The following is a 24,317-nucleotide window of genomic DNA, read 5'->3' on the forward strand; positions in this document are numbered from 1 at the left end:
AGCCCCCACAGGGATGTATATTTGAAACACTTTCTGCTTTCAACATTGACCGTCTGGTCATGTTTTCATCCTCGTCCATGTGTAAACACGGCCAAATCTCACCGCCGTGTCCCAGAGCCAAGTTTTCTGTTGGCATTTGGCAGAACAACAGCGAGCTTACTGGACGGTTTTGAAAAAAGGAAACTCTCCAGAGCTTGTGGCCGAGTGTAATCCGGAGCTGCCAAGTTGCAAACATCAGCATGTAATTATTCTGACAGCTGCTGCACTTAAATTAACTGAAATGTACACCAGAGAAATATTATTAGTAGCAGTCAGAAATATGTTGTGCTGCAAGCAGCCAGAAAAAAAAGGAACATAAACAAGATAACAGATGAGAAAACCCTCAGATGAACGCAGCGCTCCGAGATCTGTCTGAATCACATTAGCTTAGGTTTCTCCATACTTATTATATATACCATAGAACAGTATGAGTAAGTAGTAAACAACCACACGTGAGGCTGATCCTAACAGCAGCTTCTCTATTTCATCTATGACTGTTCCTCAAGTGGAGCTGATCTGCTCAGTTAGGCTGCAGTGGCTGCCCCAGTAGCCTGCTGAATGACTGACCTGTGGCTTCAGATGCTTTGTGTCCTTGCATCCCACTAAGTGTTGGACTGCCTTAGCTTTAGCTTTTCCAAACAGGTTTGCTAAATAAATCATATGAGAGAACGGTGTCTTCCTGTTGGTGTGTAGCACTCAGTCATATTTCTGGAGGTTAATGCTGGTGGGACTCAGTCTTCTAGCTACGTTCCGCTGGGTGTTCAGCATTGTATTCATGGACTTGCGGCTTTGCCATCATGGGTACCATATTTGTTTTCAGGTAAGCTCAAAACTTTAGACAATTGTGTCTCAAAATCCTAGTGAAAAGCCTGTTGGTACAGTGAAGGCTATAAAGGGTATAATTCAGATAGTTGTATACATAACTATTTACCAGTGGTTCCTGAACATTTTTTGTCTAGTCCATGCTAGTCTAGTCTAGTCTAGTCCAGTCTAGTCTAGTCTAGTTTAGTCTAGTCTATTCCACTTTAGTCTAGTCTAGTCCAGTCTAGTCTAGTCTAGTTTAGTCTAGTCTATTCCACTTTAGTCTAGTCTAGTCCAGTCTAGTCTAGTTTAGTCTAGTCTATTCCACTTTAGTCTAGTCTAGTCCAGTCTAGTCTAGTCTAGTTTAGTCTAGTCTATTCCACTTTAGTCTAGTCTAGTCCAGTCTAGTCTAGTTTAGTCTAGTCTATTCCACTTTAGTCTAGTCTAGTCCAGTCTAGTCTAGTTTAGTCTAGTCTAGTCCACTTTAGTCTAGTCTAGTCCATGTTAGTCTAGTCTAGTCTATTCCAGTCTAGTCTAGTCTAGTTTAGTCTAGTCTATTCCACTTTAGTCTAGTCTAGTCCAGTCTAGTCTAGTTTAGTCTAGTCTATTCCACTTTAGTCTAGTCTAGTCCAGTCTAGTCTAGTTTAGTCTAGTCTAGTCCACTTTAGTCTAGTCTAGTCCATGTTAGTCTAGTCTAGTCTATTCCATTTAAGTCTAGTCTAGTCCAGTCTAGTCTAGTCTAGTTTAGACTAGTCTATTCCACTTTAGTCTAGTCTAGTCTAGTCTAGTCCAGTCTAGTCTAGTCTAGTTTAGTCTAGTCTATTCCACTTTAGTCTAGTCTAGTCCAGTCTAGTCTAGTTTAGTCTAGTCTATTCCACTTTAGTCTAGTCTAGTCCAGTCTAGTCTAGTTTAGTCTAGTCTAGTCCACTTTAGTCTAGTCTAGTCCATGTTAGTCTAGTCTAGTCTATTCCAGTCTAGTCTAGTCTAGTTTAGTCTAGTCTATTCCACTTTAGTCTAGTCTAGTCCAGTCTAGTCTAGTTTAGTCTAGTCTATTCCACTTTAGTCTAGTCTAGTCCAGTCTAGTCTAGTTTAGTCTAGTCTAGTCCACTTTAGTCTAGTCTAGTCCATGTTAGTCTAGTCTAGTCTATTCCATTTAAGTCTAGTCTAGTCCAGTCTAGTCTAGTCTAGTTTAGACTAGTCTATTCCACTTTAGTCTAGTCTAGTCCATGTTAGTCTAGTCTAGTCTATTCCATTTAAGTCTAGTCTAGTCCAGTCTAGTCTAGTCTAGTTTAGACTAGTCTATTCCACTTTAGTCTAGTCTAGTCTAGTCTAGTCCAGTCTAGTCTAGTCTAGTTTAGTCTAGTCTATTCCACTTTAGTCTAGTCTAATCCAGTCTAGTCTAGTTTAGTCTAGTCTATTCCACTTTAGTCTAGTCTAGTCCAGTCTAGTCTAGTTTAGTCTAGTCTAGTCCACTTTAGTCTAGTCTAGTCTAGTTTAGTCTAGTCTAGTCTATTCCATTTAAGTCTAGTCTAGTCCAGTCTAGTCTAGTCTAGTTTAGTCTAGTCTAGTCTATTCCACTTTAGTCTAGTCTAGTTTAGTCTAGTCCAGTCTAGTCTAGTCTATTCCACTTTAGTCTAGTCTAGTCTAGTCTAGTCTAGTCTAGTCCAGTCTAGTCTAGTCTAGTTTAGTCTAGTCTATTCCACTTTAGTCTAGTCTAGTCTAATCCACTTTAGTCTAGTCTAGTCTAGTCTATTCCACTTTAGTCTAGTCTAGTCTATTCCACTTTAGTCTAGTCTAGTCTAGTCCAGTCTAGTCTAGTCTAGTTTAGTCTAGTCTATTCCACTTTAGTCTAGTCTAGTCTATTCCACTTTAGTCTAGTCTAGTTTAGTCTAGTCTATTCCACTTTAGTCTAGTCTAGTCCAGTCTAGTCTAGTTTAGTCTAGTCTATTCCACTTTAGTCTAGTCTAGTCCAGTCTAGTCTAGTTTAGTCTAGTCTAGTCCACTTTAGTCTAGTCTAGTCTAGTTTAGTCTAGTTTAGTCTAGTTTAGTCTAGTCTAGTCTATTCCATTTAAGTCTAGTCTAGTCCAGTCTAGTCTAGTCTAGTTTAGTCTAGTCTAGTCTATTCCACTTTAGTCTAGTCTAGTCTAGTCTAGTCCAGTCTAGTCTAGTCTATTCCACTTTAGTCTAGTCTAGTCTAGTCTAGTCTAGTCTAGTCTAGTCTAGTCCAGTCTAGTCTAGTCTAGTTTAGTCTAGTCTATTCCACTTTAGTCTAGTCTAGTCTATTCCACTTTAGTCTAGTCTAGTCTAGTCTAGTCCAGCCTAGTCTAGTCTAGTTTAGTCTAGTCTATTCCACTTTAGTCTAGTCTAGTCTAGTCCAGTCTAGTCTAGTTTAGTCTAGTCTATTCCACTTTAGTCTAGTCTAGTCTAGTCTAGTTTAGTCTAGTCTAGTCCACTCCAGTTTAGCCAAGTTTAGTCTATTCTAGTCCACTCTAGTCTAGTCTAATCTACTGTAGTCTGGACTAGTTTAGTTCACTTTATTCTAAAATAAAATAAAATAAATCTCAAATGGTGCACGTTGACACAATGATGGCCTCCCACCAGTATGTGGCAGTGTTCCATTTCAAGAGCATTAAGAGAAAACTATAATAAAAACTATAAGAAAACTATCATGGCATTTGAAGAAAAGTGAGTCATTTGTGTTCATAGTTCAAACACTGCCAGCTCCAGACTGTTGGATAAATTGTGATACCAGCGATGTGGGTTAAGATGTGTTTTAGATAGATTAAAAAACATTTACATTTGAAGTGCAGACGGTACTAAAACTAATAGTTTCTGATGGCTGCCTTCCTTTTCACGTGTGTCTGTTTCCGTCTTCCGATGCTAAATGAGTTGTGAGGGAGCACTAAGGCGTCTGTCCTGTTGTGTTTGGGAGGAGAAAGGCACCGCCGTGATGCAGGGTTATTGCTTCCCAGGGACCCGAGTAGTAACAGGCTCGGAGTGAGAAAGTTATGACGGCACATAAAAGCATAAAGCACCGTCATGTGTGAAACATGATGAAGAGAAACACCACCTCTTCTTGTTTATTTAGCTCCTGCGGCGCTTCAGTCAGACACAATCTGTGCGTGGGTGAGGTGGTACCTTCAGAACGGGTCCCTGACGTCACCAGAGCACATAAATCTGTCTATATGGGGGGACAGTTGCATTCCAGAGGCTCGCGCGATATAATTTTCATCGCACCTCTGAGAATCTGCAGACTCCCTGTGAGATCATAATGATGCCATTACGGACGCTGAAGCCATCCAACCAAAACCCTAGGTTTGTGTGCCCACAGCAAACACTGAACAGAAGTGTGAGCTCACCTGCTTGGAGTCGCTGCCACCCTGTGTCAATGGGCATTTAAAGGATATGAGTGAGGAGTTTCAGTTCTTGGAAATACCTACAGGGTTGTCAGATGGGGGAGTTTTTAGGTCGAGTTAAAACCTCTAGCACTGGGGTTCATTTGAACCTACATGAGAAACAGAGTAGCGTTGTGGGATTACGAGTAAATGAAGCAAAATGAAGTATTTATGATACGTTTTGGGAGGCGGTGAGGATGATGAAGGCCAGAAAACAGTTCAGCTTCCAGGGTCAGCAAACGGGACCCTAAGAATTTACCGATCGCAATCGAAATATACAATGAAATTGCTCTCTTTTTCCGATATCTAGATGGACGTCCCAAATAATTTAATAGTTTCTTTGTTTCTCTGCATCGTGTAAACCCATAAACAAAGACTTTACTTGCAACAAGGAAGTGAGCAGAAGGATTTCTGAGATAAACTCTGATCCGCTGTGTCAGCCTGTGCAAACAAAAGAAGATGTACGTCCTCCACCTTGCTGGTTACAGCTCTCCAAGCTGCTGCACGTAGGTGTGCACCCCGCTAACATCAACAGCCCGGGTCGGTGAACAAGTCACAGTGGGACTGGAGTAAATGGCGTGTGTTTGCTCCTAGCATTCTCCGACCACTACTGAGGAATGTGAGGGGAGGAATTTACTGCACGCTGTTCTGCTCCATGTGTTTTTTAGCTTTGAAACCATGGAAGTGAAGTCTTCCCACTGATGCTGCTGAGTTATGAACAGGGATGAGAGTTATAGACTTCAATAATATGTTTAACGGATGAGCAAGAGGCTGCAGACGTTTTAACTGTAGACAGGAAGACCGAAAATATCAACAGGGATTTTTGGGTTTTTTTGTGTTTTTCGAGGGAGGACGGGATTATGGGTTTAGATGGCACGCTCTTACAGTAAATATACCTTCAAATATTTCTCACAGCAGGAAGAAAAACATGGATTCTAAACACACGAAACAATATTAAGAGAACTAGTGACTGTTGTTGTCGTGTCTCTTTACGGGTAGGACAAAACACTTGGCTCCTTTTGACATGCCTTTTTGCCAAAGGCCATGGGTTTGAATCCCATTCAGGTTAGTTATGGAGGGGAAGCTTGTGTGTGGAGAGGCAGTGTTATGGTGGTTGAATGCTGCGTCACTAGGTTTACTGAACAGATGGTAATTTCCTCCTGTCTCTGTCTCCAGATGAGAAGCCGCAGATACAGTTGGTCATTTCATCTCTCACCTGTCGGAGACATCCGCGGACAAATGTATTACTTAATGTACATTTTGGTTCACAACCAACTCGCAATGATGATAATAGTTTTATGATATACTTGCTTGAATATTAGTCAGTTTCAATGTGTGTGTGCTGGTATGCAAACTTGTATAGCTGTACTTGTGGGGACCAATTCTCGGAAACACAATTCCTTAAGGGGACCTTTTGCTATTTGGGGTTATTTGCGCAGACCTTTTGCCAGGTTAACTATTTGTTTTGGATGGTTAGGTTCAGGGTGAGAGGCTGGGGAAAGCATGAAAGTCAATGAAATGTCCCCACAAAATATAAAACCATAACGTGTGTGTTTTCAGTCGAGGCATAGTTGAATGCCAGTGAATTTGAATGACTGGAGGGCAAGCAATACTGAATACAATACACGAATTCCACAAGTTGAGATCAGATTATAGTGACAGACTAAACAGACTAATCTTAAATCATGCGCCGATCTGACCAGAATTTCATGACAAAGCCAAAAACTCTCTCTCATCTGCGGCAGTAACAAGTAATATAATTATTCAGGGATTTTTTTTTTTTTTTTAAATGTGTTTCAAACGTTGCCAATGAACCAGAGTCTCTGGGATTGAAGTGAATGTCTGTGTACAGGGCATTGAGTCCAATGTTGGGTAAACTCACAACAGCTCGCTGTGTTAGCATAGCATGTAAAAGGTAGTGATGTGCGGGTCGATCCTGAAATATCGATACCTCCGATACCGGATCTTGATTCTCTAAAATCGATTCTCAAACCAAAATATCGATACTAAAGTATTTTGAGGTAATGTATATTCTTAACAGGAACACGAAGATAAGTAACTGAACTATTGAGATCCTGTCTGACACGCGGTTGGAAGATCTTTGAAATTATACAGTGCAATGACAATATAACAGCCTTTGTGAAAAATGAACTAGAAAAGATGAATAAAACACAAGTTTAGCAACCAAATATTTTTCAATTATATTATTGAATATATTATTGATATATTTTCAATCAAACTTAAACTGTTAAATTTATATATATATATAACTTGAATAATTTAATAATAATTTATAGAATACTTTATATTAATTTAACAGTGCAATTATTATGGCATTATTTATTTAAATATTTTACTAGCAATTTCAGTTTTGAGTTGCCAGTATAATAATTGTTTGCATCCCCTTTTTGTTGATAGCTAATATCGTATTGTATTGCAATTGCCGGCACCAGCCTGAATATTACTCAGTATCGGATCGGAAAGGAAATGAGTGGAATCGAACTAGTAAAGCTCAGCAGCATGGTAGTAGAACCAGCAACATTTCTAGTAGAAAAGAAAAAGTTTATGCGTTCAGAAATGGCCACAGTTGAGCTCACACAAATGTAAATGTAATATATATTTGTTATGAGAGTTGCCTTATGTCCTTCTGAGGCCACCGTAGTTAGAAGAACCACTACTTCAGGAGCATGATTTATTTCATAATAGGTTGTAACTTGTTGGGAACCTAGATAAATGTGATTGAATATATTTTGAGTCGTCCTCACATTGTGTCGATATGACTTTTTTAAAATAATAATAATAATAATAATAATAATGATAATAATAATAATAATAAATATAGAGTGAGAATAGTACAAAAAAAATACCAAAATACCAAAAGTAGCTATTGTGAGGCTTTCTCACATCACTATATTAAGGAGGCCACCATGACAAACGCTCTCCACCCGACCATGTTCTCCCGAGAGAATGAATCATAAACAGATGTTGATGTTATTGGTAATAAGTTATATAATATAAAACTGACAATACACAGTCACACACAACAACAAGGTTTTACATTGCACACTTGAACTACCAGTAAATTATTTATATTATTTCTTTAAACGTTGTTTTTTTTAATTACTGTATTATAAACAAACAAGGCAAGAAAATTCAGATCAACTCAGTAGTCATTAAACTGCACCGTTGCCTCATGATTCCTCAGCAACCCAAAATCAGGTCTGCAGTCAAGTCCCTGAAGGCGTCGCCATCATCGCCCAATTTGTAGTTCAATCCCAGAATTGGCTGCCAAACCTGAGACGCTCACGCTGCGGTTTCTCTGGTTATTAGGAGCCTTGTAATTACACACGTGTGTTTCCAAAATCCTCAAGTAAAACATGTATTATTATTTGCTGACACAATTTTTATGGTGAAGCCACAGGATTGCGACGCCACATGGAAAAAATATGAGCGGCTCTGCCCTGCAGTCGCGCTGGGAAGAGTCTCTCCAGTAAATCTGATGACCACACTTGCAGATTGTTCTTACAATGTTTTGCAGATTGCTGTGCGCTTCCTCTGCTTCAGCCTGTGATTGGACGGTGGGAGGGCCAATGGTCGGTGGAGCAGCAGGTTATTTGAACTCTTCACAGGCAGCTCAAGAAAAGTAGACAACATCCACTGACTTCACCAACATTGTTCTCTCATTATTCTCTCCAGGACGTACCAGGAACAAACTCATCGACTTTACGGAACCGCTTGACTCAGAGGATGGCTTGACGTCGACTCCACAAACTGCTGACGCACTTGTCCCTCTGAGAATGAACCAAGTTACCAAGTTGGAGGACAACATCAGGGCAGAGACGGCGAGAAGATCCTACTATGATGATTTGACTCAAGCCAGTTTGGCAGAAGCTCCCAACACTGACCTCTTGCACTGTCAGGACACTTCCGAGAGCTCTGCTTTTAAATGCAGGCGATATGGGTATGTCACTGTTTCCTTCTTACAGACCTGCCATGGCAATAGCATGTTGATGTTTCTCCAGACTCTGACCTACTTGTCCGCCATTTATTTTCATGGACATACACAGCAATGCTGCGCCATTAACTCCTCTGCATTTGCATCTGCAATGCCACAAAAGAAACCACTGTAAAAAGTTTTTGAAAAAGATAAATAAACCCTCTTCAGAGACTACTTTTGAAAACATGGAGTAACTTCTAAACTTTGGGGATTATTGATCTGAGTCTGCTGAGCACTTTCCTGTTTCCTATTTTCCGTGCTCTAAATGTATGTAAATACACCAAACAGTTAGCAATTCAGACTTGAAGTGGACAGTAACTACATTATCTTCAATTGTTATTATTACTATTATTATTATTGTTTTTTTCTCTCTGACTGAGGTGGGCAATTCAATTTCCGAAAAGGCCACATTAGGAACAGTAACTGTTGTGAGGGGCCGTCATCAAAAGAAAGACAGAGATGACCACAAAACATGACGGAAAAATGTCCAAAATATATACGTAAGTAACAAGGACAAAATGAACCGAAGAAGATGAATGTAATTAAGGATATTAGGAAGTGTAAATATGCCACGAAACCTACTAAAATATTTTGTTTAAATATTTAATATTTCTTAATTTCAACATCAATCAACTATGGACTAGACGTTCAAGATAAAAAAGGCACTTTATTTTAAAATGTATTTTAAGTATTCCTTCCATGTATCTGAGGAACAAGAAAAACACAAAAATGAAAAGTAGAACATTTTAGTCTTGAAACAAGAACATGCTATATTTACTGCTGAAGTGGTGGCGGTCACTAAAAGAGAAAGAACAAGATAAGGCAGAAAAATTAGGACATAAAGGACAGTTTTAGTTTGACGTCAAACGGGCCATGAAAATACAGTCATCGGGCCACATATGGCCCCTGTGCCGCACTCAATGATCATTGGTGTGGGTCAGGGGTTTCCTCAAAGAGAAGGGGCCAAGTGATGTACTTGTCACTCTGCAGTCCACACATGTCAAACTCAAGGCCCAGGGGCCAAATACGGTCCACCAAGTCTCCTTATGTTAGCAGGAAGTGATTCAAATGTATAGTTGACTTAAATCTGGGGTATTTTTAAAGAGCGGCACATCATCTCCTCCAATGCATGTCAGCGTGGTGGCTCCTACAGTTGGCAATGCTCTATCATTCAGCATGCTGTTTTGTGGTAATTTCACCTCCTCCCTTGGTCTGTGTTTACAGTTTTGGCCCCTTGCAGGATAGAGAATTTGACACTTACACTTAAACAAATAAAAGCCAAATGCAGGTTAAGTTTCAAGCAGATGAGTGAGACTGTAATACCAAGCAGTTATCTTATTAAAAAAGACATGAAGTACTTTCATATTAAGCCAGGGGCGCTACTTGTGGCCCTTGGTCAAATCCCATACAACCTACAGTAAACACAAGAGACATCAAAAATGCGACTTTAAACATAAAGTATTAACTATTTGAACTCTATTGACGGGTGTGGATGCACAAGCATGTCTCGATGCTTCTCTTACAAGTCAATTTCTGACCTAAATTGATGTTTCATAATGTAAAACATTAAAACAATGATTTTTAAAGATGAAATTCTTGCAGGGTGAATGTTAAGACAGAGTCTAAATCAAATTACATTATTATATTTTTCTCTTCTTCAGTTATGTATTGCCTTCTGACATTCTGTTTTGCGCCTTTTTATGTGTATTATATAAAATTATATACATATATACTGCTTATATTCAGCTCATATTAACTTATATATATACATATATATATATATATATATATATATATATATATATATATATATATATATATATATATATATATAGTCTGAGCTTTTAAGATCTTATATTTGTGTCATTAATGTCTGATACTGCAACAGGTCTCGACTGGGTGGGGTGAAAGTTCGCCACAAAAGGCAGGTGTTGCAGGACATGGCCCGTCCACTGAAACACTGGCTCTACAAACACCGTGACAACCCGTATCCCACCAAGACTGAGAAGGTCCTCTTGGCCCTGGGGTCACACATGACGCTGGTGCAGGTGAAGAGGACACAGAGTTTTCTGATGACGTACTGACCGTGGTGCTCACACGTGTGGTTCTTCTGCGCAGGTTTCAAATTGGTTTGCCAACGCCAGGCGCAGGCTGAAGAACACAGTGAGACAACCGGACCTGAGCTGGGCCCTCAGGATCAAGCTGTACAATAAGTACATCCAGGGGAACGCAGAGAGGCTGAGCGTGTGCAGCGACACCGCTGAGTCAGAAGGTGAGCAGCACCAGTCTGGAGAGTGACTGATGAGAATGATAAAGCATCGCAAGATTTGCAACCTGAGAAGCTCTGGTTCTAACAGTTGGTGTGGTGTGCTCTTCTGCAGATGAGGAGTGTGCCTTACACACGCCCTTGTGCCAAACCGACTTCGGCAGATCCTCTCCCCACAAGCTCAACGCGCAGAGCGCCGTCCTCACCGTAGCTGGCTCGGCCAACAGCGACGACAGCTCGGCGCCTCCGTCCAAATACAAGAGCAGTTTGCTGAATCGCTATCTGAACGACACTCTTCGGCACATGATGGCGGCGAAGCCCGACACCGTCGCCTCGGCTCGCACCAGGACCCACTCCGAGTCCTTCAGCTCCAATGAATGTGAAAGAGACGTGGTGTCGCCGGCGTCGTCCAACGACACAGAGGCCAACTTCGTCTACCAGATGGGTGAGAGAGACTGGTGTTGATAAAAGATGGGCAACTTTTTGTCCTCGAAATAACACCGCCACACTTAATATGTAATACTGTGACACAGATGATGCTAAACCGGTTTCTTGAGGGGAAACTTAGATTTTATTGCTCTTCGGACAGGAGCGAGGCCACTGCACCTCACTTCTTCTTAACATGGCATCTCTGAGCAGGGATTTGTGTTGGGATTGACAAGTTTTGGAACATGTTTATTTAGTAGTTTAGTTACTAAATATACATCCTGTGGCAACCCAAGCTTTCATTTCCCCCAAATCTTACTCACCTCTATTCGCTTCACAATATCAATAACTTCAATATGCAAACAAGTCGATTTAATTCATAAATTAGTGGTTGTTTTGATCCATGTTTGATATGGCCGACACTCATTATGTCCTTGGGATTTGCACCTTCCATTGCCATGGAACCAAGTGATCGAACGATGCTAACTGTATAGAGTGACGTCACATCACTGTTCTCGCGATCAGGTGCCTAGCGTGAACTCTGATTGAATAAAATACAATCTTGATTTGCCAGGTGAAGACCAAGCCAATAAGAGAGTAGCCTCAGGTCACATGCTTGCCTGACGTTTCAGCACTGCCATAGACTTTATAAGCTGCACTGAATAGAATGTTGCCAATGAGCACCATTTTATTTGTCAGGTTTTACCTTCTCTTTTATCTGAAGCTAACTTTCACAGTGTTTAAGTGAAGTCAATACATTTTATCTGTTTGAACATGCTCAGTTAATTTTTTTTTCACTGTAGTGCACAATTCTTAAGTGTTCTTGAGTGTAATTAACGTCTAATAACTAAGCTATACAAATAGCATGATTAAAATGTTAAAATTGAAACTCGACGATTAAAATTATTAAAATTTGAAATAAGTTTACAAATACTCAAGAACTAGGGCTATGATAACATGGATTCATGTAGTTAGCCACAACCTGGAGGCTTAGGCAGCAAAGTTATACGAGAATAAATATTGAACCAGTAGTGTAACTCTGGTTGTAGTTGCCAATGAGGCCCCAAATACCAAGCAGCGGCAAGCAAATAAAGGAATTCTGCATTACTCCCTTCAGCCAGCAGGGTGAAGATGAGTGAGACCAAGCAGAGAAGTTTGCCCCTCAACACTGCCTCACTCCGGTTCAGAGTCAAGATTCAATTAAAAAGTTTCAGCTGTGAGAGACGTTGACACCTGGGCGCCCTTCAAGACCAATAATGAGAACACTGACAAGCCTTTAATCCGCGAGGAAGCAGCAGCCAAAACCCTCGCAAACATTACTAATAAAGACCTGTCCAGAAGTGAAATCCTTCATTTTAAAGCTGGCCTGGCTGGGACGCCGCAAATATCATTTCCACATCCAAGAGTGTGCCATTTGTTCCGCTTCAGCTTCTGGCCCTGCTGGAAATCTCCCGTCCAGCCTCAAGGACAATTACAGAATGTCTAAGATTTTATTCTTCCCAGGGTGAGAGGAGCGAGTCGTCGGCCAAGCGCAGAAATGAAGACAGCTCTAAGAGTGACTGTCAGAGCTGCCACTCAGCTGTGAAACAGCACACAGTGCGACCACTAAAATCCATTTGGCTCGGCCCATCGACGCTCAGTCGAGCAGATTGGTTTCCCCCGACGTGTGTTTGCGTTGGCTGTCCGGTCCTCTCAAGTGTAACTTTCCTGCTCACAATCAATATAAATTTACATCCACACTGACTTTTAAAATTGTTATTTCTTCTTAAAGTGTTTTGCTTTGAAATAAATCACGTCAAGCAACAGGTTTTTTTAAGGACCCGCTTCTTGGAAAGCAGTAAAAGCACCCAAATCTGCAGAGGGAGATTTATATTTATTGTTACAGGCTGTGACAGGGTTTAATCCTCGGGCAGGGAAAACACACAATGTAAATTTAATATCCGCACACTGCCTGGGTGTAGATTTAGAGATGATTCATGCGATATAACGTAAATGTACAGTACAGTTATTCTGTGTTTGTGTGCTTAAAAGAACTTTTTTGCTGGTTTAACTTAGTAAACTAGCAGCTAGCGTATCAAATTCATGCATAGCTTAGCTTAAGGTTTGGTTCCACTCTATCCTGAAGTGGAGACTCGGGGTGGAGCAAATAAATCTGTCAATAAAGTAGCCAATGGTCAGTAGGGGGCGCTTTTCCGCAGGGCCTCACATTTTGTGACGGAAACTCCCTATAAATTCAGGAAAGACTCTTCCCCTGCTTCCAAAAATGAGGCTCTTATGTTTGTCACCACAGACACTATGAGCATCTTCACACCCTAATGTGTAGCCCACGTACCTGTGAACCAATGGATCTGGGTTCAAATCCTGCCTCATGTCCACACACACTTAACAGCATTATTTGTGTTTGTTTACTTTTACTTTTAAAAAAGATGTTCCTGACTGTGATATTAATTTGGGCACTGCATGGATTTGAACAGTTATGTTTAACATTCATGTTGAACATTCATTTATAGCAGATATTACTGTTTAGTAGTGATGGGTGGTTTCATGAAACAGTGCCATGATTCTCAGAGGCCACCAGATGGCACTGTCTGCTGTAAAATCTTTGGGCTTGAACAATAATTTCAAATGAAACCTCACAGCATTTCTAAACCAAGAGCGCCATCTAGTGGCTTCTGAAAATTGGGACACTGTTTCATCAACCCTGCAATACTGTTTCATGATACTTCATCCATCCATCACTACTGTTTATGTGTTTTATCAGTCAGGTTCGCTTTCATCTTGAGGTTTTATTTTGTGTTAATTTATGAAGAGGTTATTCATAGTTGGAATGCAAACAAGCAGGGTGAATACAACTTTATGAAATGTAAAAATACATATATAATAAATCATCATACATCAAACATCATGGAATGAGCAGAGACTTCCACAGAAAACTGTCCAAAGCGAAGAGATAAAAGTTCTCATCAGGAAAGAGTGGAATAAGTCCCTTCTCAAATGGAGGCGTTCAGGGACAGATAGTGTGAGCGCTCTACAGAGCCATGTCCAATCTGTGGATCGACGGTCCTACCCTCATCTATGGTTTGGAGTTGTAGGTAGTAACTGGAAAAGAAAGAGAATCCAGACTCTCCACTGGCGAAAGAAGCGCTGAAGAGCAGGAAGAAGCGACCAGTATGATAAAGTCTAGGTGATGCTTCAAAATTTAAACACAGTGTGAGTCATGGGCCAAACAAAAATAGGCTCCTTAAGTAACTTAGCGGCCCAAATTTGGCCCCCGAGGCAGCAAGCAGTGATGGGGTGTTCCCACGAGCGTCTTCTGTGGGCACTACTGCCAGCGAAGTAAAGAAATGACGGACTACAATGAAGAACTAGACACAGTGTGGAAGGTCTTGCAGACATTTTAATGTGTCCCTGCTGCTCATATTAAAGGTGTTGTCAACCAGTGCGGAATAGGAAATTCCGGTCGCCAAATCCATGACAGACATGAACCCCATTAACACGTTTAAACTCTGCCCAGGAGACGCCTCACACAGCCACGAAATATCAAGTGAAGGTCTTCCGAACGCTTAAATTGGTCTTAAAAAGAAGCATGTGGCTGAGGTTGTGTTTGGTGCAGAGAAACCGCCGAGGACGATCTGCTCTGGGCCCTGCGCAGGTCGAGAGATCCAAAAATATAATAGAGCTCAGGACGTGTATGTTTTTCCCCTCAAATGAAAAACATCCATGGCGCGGAAATGAAGTGTTAGATTCTGTTTGTGGAAGTAAGTTGATCTAAGTGGGGATTTCTAGTAGGACACCTGTGCGACAAATGCTAGCCGAGTTTAGTTGAGGCTTTGAAGTGCAAAATTAAGGAAATACATTTAGAAAAAATGAGTATTTTAAGTGAGTAAGACTCTTCGCCATGTAGTAGGAGTGTTTTTTTTAAATATTCCATTCCCATATGTACTGCTTTTGCAGGAGGGTCTTACCTACAACGCTAGCTTGTTAGCATTTAGCGTGGCTTGTGTGCACATTTTTTGTTTTGTTTTTGCTTCTGGAGTAAAAAAAGCAAAAAGGAATATGCGATTAATGCAATACTTACTCCACAACTATAAATAATTTTCAAATATTCTATTTTTTTAGGCTCATATGACTAGTATAGTATTTTAGGCAAATTAACATTTATCAGTTTTGTTGTTTTTTCTCTCTATTCTAATTAATTAATATTATATCTGAATTAATATTATCCATATACAAATTATTTGCATAAATCATTTGCAAAAATGCACCCAAAAAAATAAGTAACATAATACAAGAAGTTAAATGTCATAAATTAAGGGGTGGTTAACTGGCAATGCATGTATGTATGTAATAAAACTTTTAATAGACATTTTTCTCAAATTATTTCCTCCAAATGTATCGAGCATTTAGTAGATAATATTTACAAACATCAATAATTTGTTTCTTAACTATTTATTCTTATATTTTTGGGGAATAGTTTACAACTCTGTGATTTTCTTTTTATTGCATTTTTATTTTATTCCATATTTAAACACTGAAAATGTATTTTTATTCAATTTATTCTAGAATTTATTTTTTAAATTATTGTAACGTTTATTTTATTGGGCTAGTGTTCTCAGACACACACACACAGTAAATTTAAGATATTATTTTCTGTTTTGCAGAGACAGTGGGGAATGCCAGTAAATATCACAGGTAATTATACTTTCACACATTTGAAAACATCTTCTATATTCTCTGTATGTAATTTCCTGTGATCCACAACCCCCCCAGTGACCAGCAGCGGCGACGAGACCCCCAGGGTTGGAGGGAGATCAATGCTGCAGTGGCACTGACCGACTTGGCGCAGGGGAACAGTGGCGTAACCGAAGCCCACACACCCTCCATAGAGCGGAAGTGCAGTCGACAGCTGATCCCTCTTAAAGGGACCAAAGCCGGAGACAGGATACACAGGGACCGACACGTCACCAGCCGCATCATCCAGAAGTCCTCTCACATCGCTGAGGTGCAGACTGTGTGTTCCAGCCCTGTGTAGTATCATCTCACTCATAGCCAGAACATAAGCAGATGCCTATTTTAGACTTGTTCTCAACAAGCATTCTTTTGTTTTTATGAATTCTGAGACTGGATTATCATCCTATGTTTGAATCTGACAGCAGCTTTTTCAATAAAACACAAAAGTGCTGACCTCCTTTATTTGTTTCTCTGTCGCCTCCTGAAACCTCGGGGTAATGTTGAGGAACATTAAACTTTCTGAGCAGAACATCAGTTCCTTTGCAAGTAGGAAGGATAACGCACACCAGGACATGACATCTGCGTTTCGGGTTATGCAGAACGTCGCCACAATTACTATTATTACGCGGTAATTTCTGACATAATGGTGCTATTAGCGAGATGTGTTGTCTAGTTGCCATGTACGCGGTCTCTTCAATGATTTTTCTATAAAATATTATCATGTATTTCACCAGAACACGACCGGCCGAGGGAGTCATCCTCAGCAGCATCCTGATCTCGAACATAAGCTTGTAATGACACGCTGTCCTGAGCTGCCACTGCAGTCGGGATTTTTCCACTTGTTCTTTTTTTTTTAAAGCTGGTGAGCAAAATATGTTTTTCAGTCCTGCATTCACTTAAGAGGCCAGTCATCCAGTCATTAGCGACATCAATGGAAATAGAGGCTCACTCCCTGCTCTGCTTTTGATTTAGCCAGAGCTCCGCTTCTGATTAAAACAGTCCACAGAGAGATGGCGTCTTGATCATTTATTTCAGCTTGAAACCAAAGACACTGTAGCGGACTAGAGTTAAGGCAGAGAGCACAGTTTCCCGCAGATTCACACGATTATGAGGACCAGAGGTGTCAGGACGAACAACTACAACTGACTCCTGGGAATGTACTGGACTCTGACTCGACAAACAAACAAGCACACGAGACTATGATGAGGACCAACACAACCACCAACACTCAAGAGAAAATCGGAAGCTCCTGTGTTGCTTGAGGAAATCTAGAAGCCTGTTCAGCATTAATACAGTTTTTTTAAAGTCGGTAATGCCTTTTAAAATTAAAAGAGATTTACATTAAAAAGGAAAGATGATGACGTCAGTAACACTTTAGGGAGAGGTTAGTGTACAAGAGCTAAGTGAAGGAACTGATTCAGTATATCACAGGATGAAATCTTAGTGACCTGTGACCTTCACATTCTTCATGTAAGAGGCACTAAAATGTGAGTCCGATGAATGTGCAAGAGACTTATCCAATTCAAGCCAGAGATTGTGCGACAGCAAACTAGCCTTCATAAAGAAATCCTGCTTTCTTTACGGGAGTGAGAAGATGGTGGAACTTGAATGTGCAAACAGCAAAGTCTATTGAACACAAGCGTGTCCAGTCCTCTGTCTTCTGTCTCTTGGTCGGTAGTCTTTCCTGTCAAGTCGCCGCAGGTTTTAGGGAATGGAGCAGTAACCTCCGCAGGCCCGACCGCCGCCTGTTTCCTGGTCGCTGAGACGGACCTTCTGACCCTGGTGATCACTCTCCCACAGTCCTGGGGTCTGGAGAATCTTCTCTACGAGTTCCTCGAACGCACACTGGACGCCATCTTTGGTCTTAGCGCTGGCCTCTGCACAAAGGATTTGAGATCAAAGTCAATACCAAAACAGTGATTTTTAGGGAATTTTACAGGTCATCACAACCGTTACACACCAGGCTGCATTATATTAACAATCAACAACGTTAAATAGAATCTTCTAAACCGGAAATAATCAACAAATGCTATTGAAAAAAGATGAAAATCCAAATTATTAAGCACAAACACACACATTCTGACTGCTTAAAAACAACACAAATGTGAATGTTTATTTACGTCCTTTGACTTTAACATAAAAACTATAATCTCAAAAAACTCCTGCATTATCACATCAATTCCATTTGAAAATGCAGGATATTTTTTGGACACACCATTTCAAAACTTCATGGAAGAGCAGGAAAAAAAAGACACGAACATGACATCGCCGATCACAAATGACACAACGCATGAGAAGAAGACATCAACATCTATATCATCTCGTGCCCCGCCCTTCTCCCAAACCGCCGCTAAAATGGAAACTCCACCGGGGAAGTTAACCTAATTTCGCAGTCAGGGCCCAAATTGGAGATGGGTATCTGCGAAACGTGCAGACAAGGACTCCATGAACCAGAGCAGGCTAGATGATTATCATAATCTAGTTCTTGTGGAGCGGCTGCTTCCCTCTGCGCTGTCAGTTCGGACTAGAAAACGCCAAACTTAATGCAGAGATGTTGCGCCTGCTTCCAGCTCGGTAATTGCACGTCTTGCTGTTAAGTGCAGCAAGACAGTGATTCTAGATGGCGGGGCACACATTATATGGCTATATTGTCATATTGTGTCTCAATTTTCCACTAAAGCAGCAGCCGTACGACAAAAAGCAGACCCTGTCAACAGTACCACTCGCTTTACCGCGACAATTTATTAATGATTTGTGTGTACGTTTTTTGACACAAGACTGTCTAGTTAAAAGGTTGATGACAAGCATAGCGAAAATTGTGATTTTCGTCTCAAGTTGTTCTTATTTTGATTTGTTTAAAGAAAAAAAACAGACTTTACAGTTGGTCTACTTGTCTGTCTGTGCAACAAGTAAAGCACTTATTAAGCACAATGAGAGATAAATTCCGCAACATATTTTGCAAATTCAACTTGAAGTCTGTGAATATGAACAGCACTTTAAGAAAGTTAGTGAATAAAAGACTGTTGCAAAGCTTAGATGAACGATCCTTAACATGATCCATAACTTGAAATAAAAAAAATCATGGGATTGTGTCACAAATTACACAGGTTTTTAGGACCAAGAAACGCTTTTCACAGTAAGAATAGTAAGTAAATGCTGGATTTTTACCCACCAACATGCGGCACTTGGACGTGTTCACACTGTCAAAAACCCTGGGTCAGCATGGTGATGCTGTGTGGCTGACACCATGGACACCAGTGAGTGAAGGATCAACTTTTTTGACCCGGTCACTTGCACACTGTTATCATGTTGTGAGTGTGTACATATTGGCAATGTTCCACAAATGAAATAAAAGTATCATTTGGACCAAGTGAGCCACCAGGCAGGTTTGTTTATATGCTAGTGTGAGCTTGCGTGGGAATCTTGGTGCAGTGGGGCTGAAATTTGTACAACATTTTCAAAATCATTGAGATGATCACCTTCAAATACCACATGAATGCTTCCATACTGAGCAATAATGCAGGTTAGACCCAAGAGGAGCTTGAATTATTTTGAAAGTTAGGTTGTTTTTTGGGACCATCACACAGATGACAGTGAGATACACCATCATAGTACATGTGCGTGAAAAAAAGACACTTTGTCATCACATTTTGTATCACACAAAATAAGTCGTAGATCACACTCACCAATAAAAAGCATTGAATGTTTCCTTGCAAATTTCAGACCTTCATTTCTGTCCACTTCACGGTCATCCTGAAATAATAAAATCAGATTTAAATAGTAAAGCCAAGGTGATGTCACAAGTCGTGTCATGTTTTAGTGGCACTGACCTTATCGATCTTGTTCCCGACGAGCATTTTAACAATGTCATTCCGGGTCGTGTAAGTTTCCAGTTCATTCAACCAATTTTCGAGCTTTGTAAACGTGTCGCGTTTTGTTACATCGTACACTGAAGAGAGATGATGGAGAAATCACTGAATTGTCACCAGCTTCTGGAGTTTTGAGACTGTCGATTTAACCGCGTATTACCAAGGATGACTCCCTGTGCACCCCGGTAGTAGCTGGGTGTCAGCGTTCGGAACCTCTCCTGGCCAGCCGTATCCTGTTCATATTAAGTGGAGAAACCAGAATTATAGCCTAACAACAAGTGTAAAGAACCATAAAACACTTCGTGACAATAACTTATATTGAGTTTAACATATCTTGAATATTACCAATGGCTTTGTTAACACGCATCCTGTCAAATACAGAGTCTGTAAACAACCTGAACAGCATTGCAAAAGCTTTAAATGGTGATCGTAGATGTCAAGGGATGCATTATATTAAAGGCATGTGAAAGGGCGCCATCGTGAGGCCATCTGGCATAACACTCCCAGATCAAAACAACAACCTTACCCAGATAGCAAGTTTGGCTTTGTTTCCGTCTATAGCGAGGGTCTTCACCTTAAAATCCACACCTGTTTTTTCAATGGAAATTGGAGGAGTTTAGAAAAAAAACGTCCAAACACACACATTGAGACACATAAGCGTATACAAATAGAAACCTATAGTCGCCGATTGCTCCGGATCGAAAGTGTCTTCGGTGAACCTCAGAAGCAAACTACAAGAAAGACAGATTCACACGCGATAGTTAAAACATGTTTCGCAACTTTTGAGAAGATGTTTAAAGTTGTGGATCAGCGAACAGCAAGTTTATTGTTCTGCGGTCAGAGGCAACGTCATTCCTTGAGGAGTCAAACTTCAACTATGTGTGTTGTTATCCACACCAAGTAGGAAGACTGTGTCGCCTCTATAACACCTGGAAAGCTATAATTTAATCGCGGACACCGCCATCCAAGAGGAATAACAGCAGCTGAGCAACTGTGAACTTACGTTACGTAACAGGAATGTCAACACTAAGACTAAGACTAGCTAGCACAACTTGCTACAAGAAGACAGACCTGGACTTCCCGACTCCACTTTCACCAATTATTAGCAGCTTTAGTGTCGTTAATACGTCTTCGTCCATATTACTATAGAGCAGAGTTTCACTGGCGCAAATCCACGGTTTTACTGTCGTAAAATTGCTTCTTTTCGAGGCTGCGAACGGCTATCAGCAATCCAGTGTCAGCAGCCACAACTTCCGCCCTGTCGGCACATGACGTCACCAAGAACAGGCCATACTGATACGTATGTCATATAAACAACGGGTTCTTAACTGAACATAATAATATACGTACGTTTAGCAAAGCACCTCTTCGGGAATGCCTTTAATAAGTTGGCTAAACCTTTATTGAATTTCAGTTAGTGACGTCACCTAGAACCTGAATAACTGTACTGTATTTAGGTTCTGAATTTATATTGTAGTTAAAAGAGATTTATTGACGTTTACTTTCAGTACAAACGAGGCAAGAGAAGAACATTACGTTCAAATTCATTGTAGAAAAAAAAACTCTTTAACCATGTCACTTGGAGAATAACATCGCTATAACGGAAGTACATTTTCATTGTTTTTGATGATGAAAAACACCATCACTCTTTTTATAAATCTTTTATTTTTCATATTTCTAACCTTGCACGTTTCTGTATTACTAATTTTACTTGTTTATATAAAGTATGATGGATTTCAAACTAATACATGTGCTGCATAGATTTGTTTTCGATTTATTTTTAATAACCATGTGACAACGCATAAATGCAGCATTGTTTTTCGTCTTTACTGACACCGTCATTGACCCCACCTGAGAGAGGAATCACCTGAGGGTGTAACGCTTGGAGGTCAGCAACAGTACTGACTACTGAGGTGAAATCACTGAGCCATACTATCCCTGCTGTTCTTCAATGAGCCCATTGACTGACTGCCTCCCCACTATTGTTAGTCTGTACAGTTCAGCCTTAAAAGGACTCACTTTGCTAGTGAAGCTCCCAGAGACGGACCATGGCTCGGTGCTACACGGACTGTATAGAGAGACCTTTCCGCCTTGGTTTTGAGATCATGGGTGCCTTTGTTGGAGTCCATCTGTGGTGGTTCCTCATTACCCCCCTTGTTTTTTCTGCAGGTCTGGGAAGCGGCTTTTATTTTCTACCAGCACAAATGTCCAACAACATTGAGGACCAGTTCACTCCTGTCGACGGGCAAGCAAAAGTGGAGAGGCAGTACATCCAGGAGACCTTCCCTGTGAACACCTCTATGTTCTCCAGTTTGAGGTTGAGCACCAGTGGTTGCTATGCAACCCTTATCGCCTCAACTGATTGGAACATCTTGGCGGAGGAGCTGCTTCAAGAAATCCTGGACTTGGACTTTAAAATCAGATCAATGCTGGTGGAGTTTAACCAGAGCACCTTCAGTTACGAGGACGTCTGCGCGCGAGTGGCGGGGTCCTGCTTCTCCAATGACATCTTGGAGATCATAGAACAACAAGCTGGCAACATAACAACACTGGACCTGACATACCCTTGGTTCAAGAACACCCCGTTACATTTAAATTTAGGAGGTGTTCACGCCAACAACTCAGTGGTCCAAAGAGCTGAAGCCATGCAGTTACGTTACTACTTAACAGAAGCAGTCAAGCAAAAAGCAGAACTCTGGTTGGAAGGTTTTATCCACCTAGTTTCAAATCAGTCAGCACTTAACATAGAGGTAAGTTTTTAATAACAATCTTGTTTAAAGCAAACTTGAGCAGTATTTTTGTTATGACAGGTTTCATACTCGACCTCAGCGTCCATGCAGTGGGAGTTTGAGAAGACCCCGACCTCAGTGATCAGTTTGTTCTCCATCACTTACGTCATTGTCATTTCATTTTCCATCCTCTCAAGCTGGAGGTCAGTGACAGGACACTAAGGGTTAATAGCACCTGAGCTATAACAGAGATGTTTTTCTTTCGCCCAAGACAGGACAATGTGCGGACAAAGGTGTGGGTGGCGTGCTGTGGGGTGCTCTCCACTGGGCTGGCGGTCCTCAGTGGTTTTGGAGCCTTGCTGTTGCTAGGACAACCTTTTGTTATCCCTGTCGCCTCCTGTCCTTTCATGATACTAGGTATGTTTGTCAACTGAATCATTGATCAGTTGAGATGAACAATGAAAAATATATGTAGTAATATAGAGATCTCTGTCTTTTCTAGGTGTTGGGCTGGACGACATGTTCATCATGGTTTCCTGCTGGCAGAGGACGCGAGTCCTGGCCAGCGTCCCCGACCGCCTGGCCCACACCTACCGCGACTCTGCCGTCTCCATCTCCGTCACCACCCTGACCAACGCTCTGGCTCTCTACTTGGGCTGCAGCTCGTCCTTCCGTTCGGTCCGATCCTTCTGCCTGTACGCCGGCGTGTCTGTCTGCTTCTGTTACCTGTACTGTCTCACCTTCCTAGGGGCTTGTTTGGCTCTGAATGGTCAGCGAGAAGCCCAGAACATGCACTGGTTCACCTGCGCCAGGATCCCAGAGGATGCAGCCAACACCGATTCCAAAACCTTTAACGTGTGCTGCATCGGTGGAAGCTACAATCGAATCACAGAAACGGAAGAATCTGAGTGCGTGAGTCGGTTCTTTGAGCGGTTCTATGGACCCTTTCTGACCCATAAATTCACTAAAGCAGCCGTGATCGCCGTCTACTCTCTTTACCTGGCTGTTAGTATCTACGGTTGCGTCACCCTAAAAGAAGGACTCGATGTGAAGCACCTGGCTTTGGATGATTCCTACCTTATTGATTACTACCGCAACCAGAAGCAGTACTTCTTTGAGTACAGCTACAACGTCATGGTGGCAGTGAAGCAGCCGGTCTCATATTGGGATGAGATTGAACGGAACAACACACTATCTTGCCTTTCAAAATTCGAGAGCTTGGACTATGTGAACAGCACTTTTGGCTGGTTTTTCGCATTTCAAAGTTACATTGATGTAACCAACATTTCTAAGGAGGATTTCCAAAGTAATCTCATCCAATTCTTGGATTACAACAGCCAGTTTCACCAGGACTTAAAATGGAGTGAAGGCGGTACAATACAGTCGTCCCGGTTTTTCATCCAGTTGCAGAACAGAGCAACAACAAAGGACATGATGATCGGACTCAGAAAGACAGCAGAGGAGTGTAGCACTGACCTTCTAGTCTATCACCCGGCTTTCATATACTTCGACCAGTACACAGTCATCGTCCACAACACGGTTCAAACCGTCCTGGTCGCTGTGTTTGTGATGCTGACCGTTTCTCTGATCCTGATCCCCAGTCCTGTTTGTTCCCTTTGGGTGGCTTTTGCTGTCTGTTCTGTCATCATCGGCGTAACAGGCCTCATGTCACTATGGGGCGTGAACCTGGACTCCATCTCCATGATCAACCTGATCATGTGTGTGGGTTTCTCTGTGGACTTCTCAGCACACATCTCCTACTCCTTCATCTCAAGCCCAAAAAGAGACGTCAACGCAAAAGCCATGGATGCTCTGGCTCATTTGGGGTATCCCATCCTACAAGGGGCTCTGTCCACAGTGTTGGGGGTGGTGGTGCTGTCAACATCTGGCAGCTACATCTTCAGGACCTTTTTTAAAATAGTCTTTCTTGTGATCACATGTGGAACACTCCACGGTTTAGTCTTCATCCCTGTGTTCCTGACCCTACTTGGAGCTTGGAGATAACAAGTGTGTGTTGAGAACCGACAGGAGGAAGAACAATGAAAGAACTCAGAAACGATTGGG

The 24,317-nt window shown here is 41.4% G+C and overlaps 3 protein-coding genes across 4 annotated transcripts; 2 read left to right on the top strand and 1 right to left on the bottom strand.

Annotated features, from left to right (window-relative positions):
- Nucleotides 1-768: 768 nt before the first annotated feature.
- Nucleotides 769-16,085, top strand: LOC128769245 (homeobox protein Mohawk-like). Its single transcript, XM_053882779.1, has 8 exons — nt 769-859; nt 7,774-7,844; nt 7,932-8,196; nt 10,121-10,280; nt 10,351-10,504; nt 10,614-10,943; nt 15,586-15,616; nt 15,695-16,085. The coding sequence occupies exons 1-8, from the start codon at nt 837-839 to the stop codon at nt 15,954-15,956; spliced, it is 1,296 nt and encodes a 431-aa protein (XP_053738754.1). The 5' UTR covers nt 769-836; the 3' UTR covers nt 15,957-16,085.
- A 583-nt stretch (nt 16,086-16,668) lies between these two features.
- Nucleotides 16,669-20,832, bottom strand: LOC128769246 (ras-related protein Rab-18-B). Its single transcript, XM_053882780.1, has 7 exons — nt 20,596-20,832; nt 20,200-20,255; nt 20,051-20,112; nt 19,685-19,757; nt 19,486-19,604; nt 19,342-19,408; nt 16,669-17,532 (listed from the first exon to the last, which is right to left on the bottom strand). Exons 1-7 carry the CDS (start codon nt 20,661-20,663, stop codon nt 17,360-17,362), a joined length of 618 nt encoding a protein of 205 aa, XP_053738755.1. The 5' UTR covers nt 20,664-20,832; the 3' UTR covers nt 16,669-17,359.
- A 457-nt stretch (nt 20,833-21,289) lies between these two features.
- Nucleotides 21,290-24,304, top strand: LOC128769302 (patched domain-containing protein 3). 2 transcript variants are annotated; one of them, XM_053882892.1, is made up of 5 exons: nt 21,290-21,437; nt 21,694-22,274; nt 22,335-22,456; nt 22,525-22,670; nt 22,756-24,304. In XM_053882892.1, the coding sequence occupies exons 2-5, from the start codon at nt 21,729-21,731 to the stop codon at nt 24,255-24,257; spliced, it is 2,316 nt and encodes a 771-aa protein (XP_053738867.1). In that variant the 5' UTR covers nt 21,290-21,437; nt 21,694-21,728; the 3' UTR covers nt 24,258-24,304. The 2 variants fall into 2 exon arrangements, with proteins under 2 accessions (XP_053738867.1, XP_053738866.1); XM_053882891.1 differs by having other exon boundaries at nt 21,355-22,274.
- The last annotated feature ends 13 nt before the right edge of the window (nt 24,305-24,317 follow it).

The sequence above is a fragment of the Synchiropus splendidus genome, chromosome 13, assembly GCF_027744825.2.
Source record: "Synchiropus splendidus isolate RoL2022-P1 chromosome 13, RoL_Sspl_1.0, whole genome shotgun sequence".
Taxonomy (NCBI): domain Eukaryota; kingdom Metazoa; phylum Chordata; class Actinopteri; order Syngnathiformes; family Callionymidae; genus Synchiropus; species Synchiropus splendidus.

Excerpts from the sequence above, each read along its gene's own strand:
- LOC128769245 (XM_053882779.1), top strand. The coding sequence starts at position 837 with ATGGGTACCATATTTGTTTTCAG. Across the intron at positions 7,845-7,931 it reads AATGGTCGGTGGAGCAGCAG|GACGTACCAGGAACAAACTC; the intron begins GTTATTTGAACT and ends TATTCTCTCCAG. Across the intron at positions 15,617-15,694 it reads AATGCCAGTAAATATCACAG|TGACCAGCAGCGGCGACGAG; the intron begins GTAATTATACTT and ends CAACCCCCCCAG.
- LOC128769246 (XM_053882780.1), bottom strand. The coding sequence starts at position 20,663 with ATGGACGAAGACGTATTAACGACACTAAAGCTGCTAATAATTGGTGAA. Across the intron at positions 19,758-20,050 it reads AAGCCAAACTTGCTATCTGG|GATACGGCTGGCCAGGAGAG; the intron begins GTAAGGTTGTTG and ends TAATATGAACAG. Across the intron at positions 19,409-19,485 it reads TCGGGAACAAGATCGATAAG|GATGACCGTGAAGTGGACAG; the intron begins GTCAGTGCCACT and ends TTATTATTTCAG.
- LOC128769302 (XM_053882891.1), top strand. The coding sequence starts at position 21,573 with ATGGCTCGGTGCTACACGGACTGTATAGAGAGACCTTTCCGCCTTGGT. Across the intron at positions 22,457-22,524 it reads TCCATCCTCTCAAGCTGGAG|ACAGGACAATGTGCGGACAA; the intron begins GTCAGTGACAGG and ends CTTTCGCCCAAG. Across the intron at positions 22,671-22,755 it reads CTGTCCTTTCATGATACTAG|GTGTTGGGCTGGACGACATG; the intron begins GTATGTTTGTCA and ends TGTCTTTTCTAG.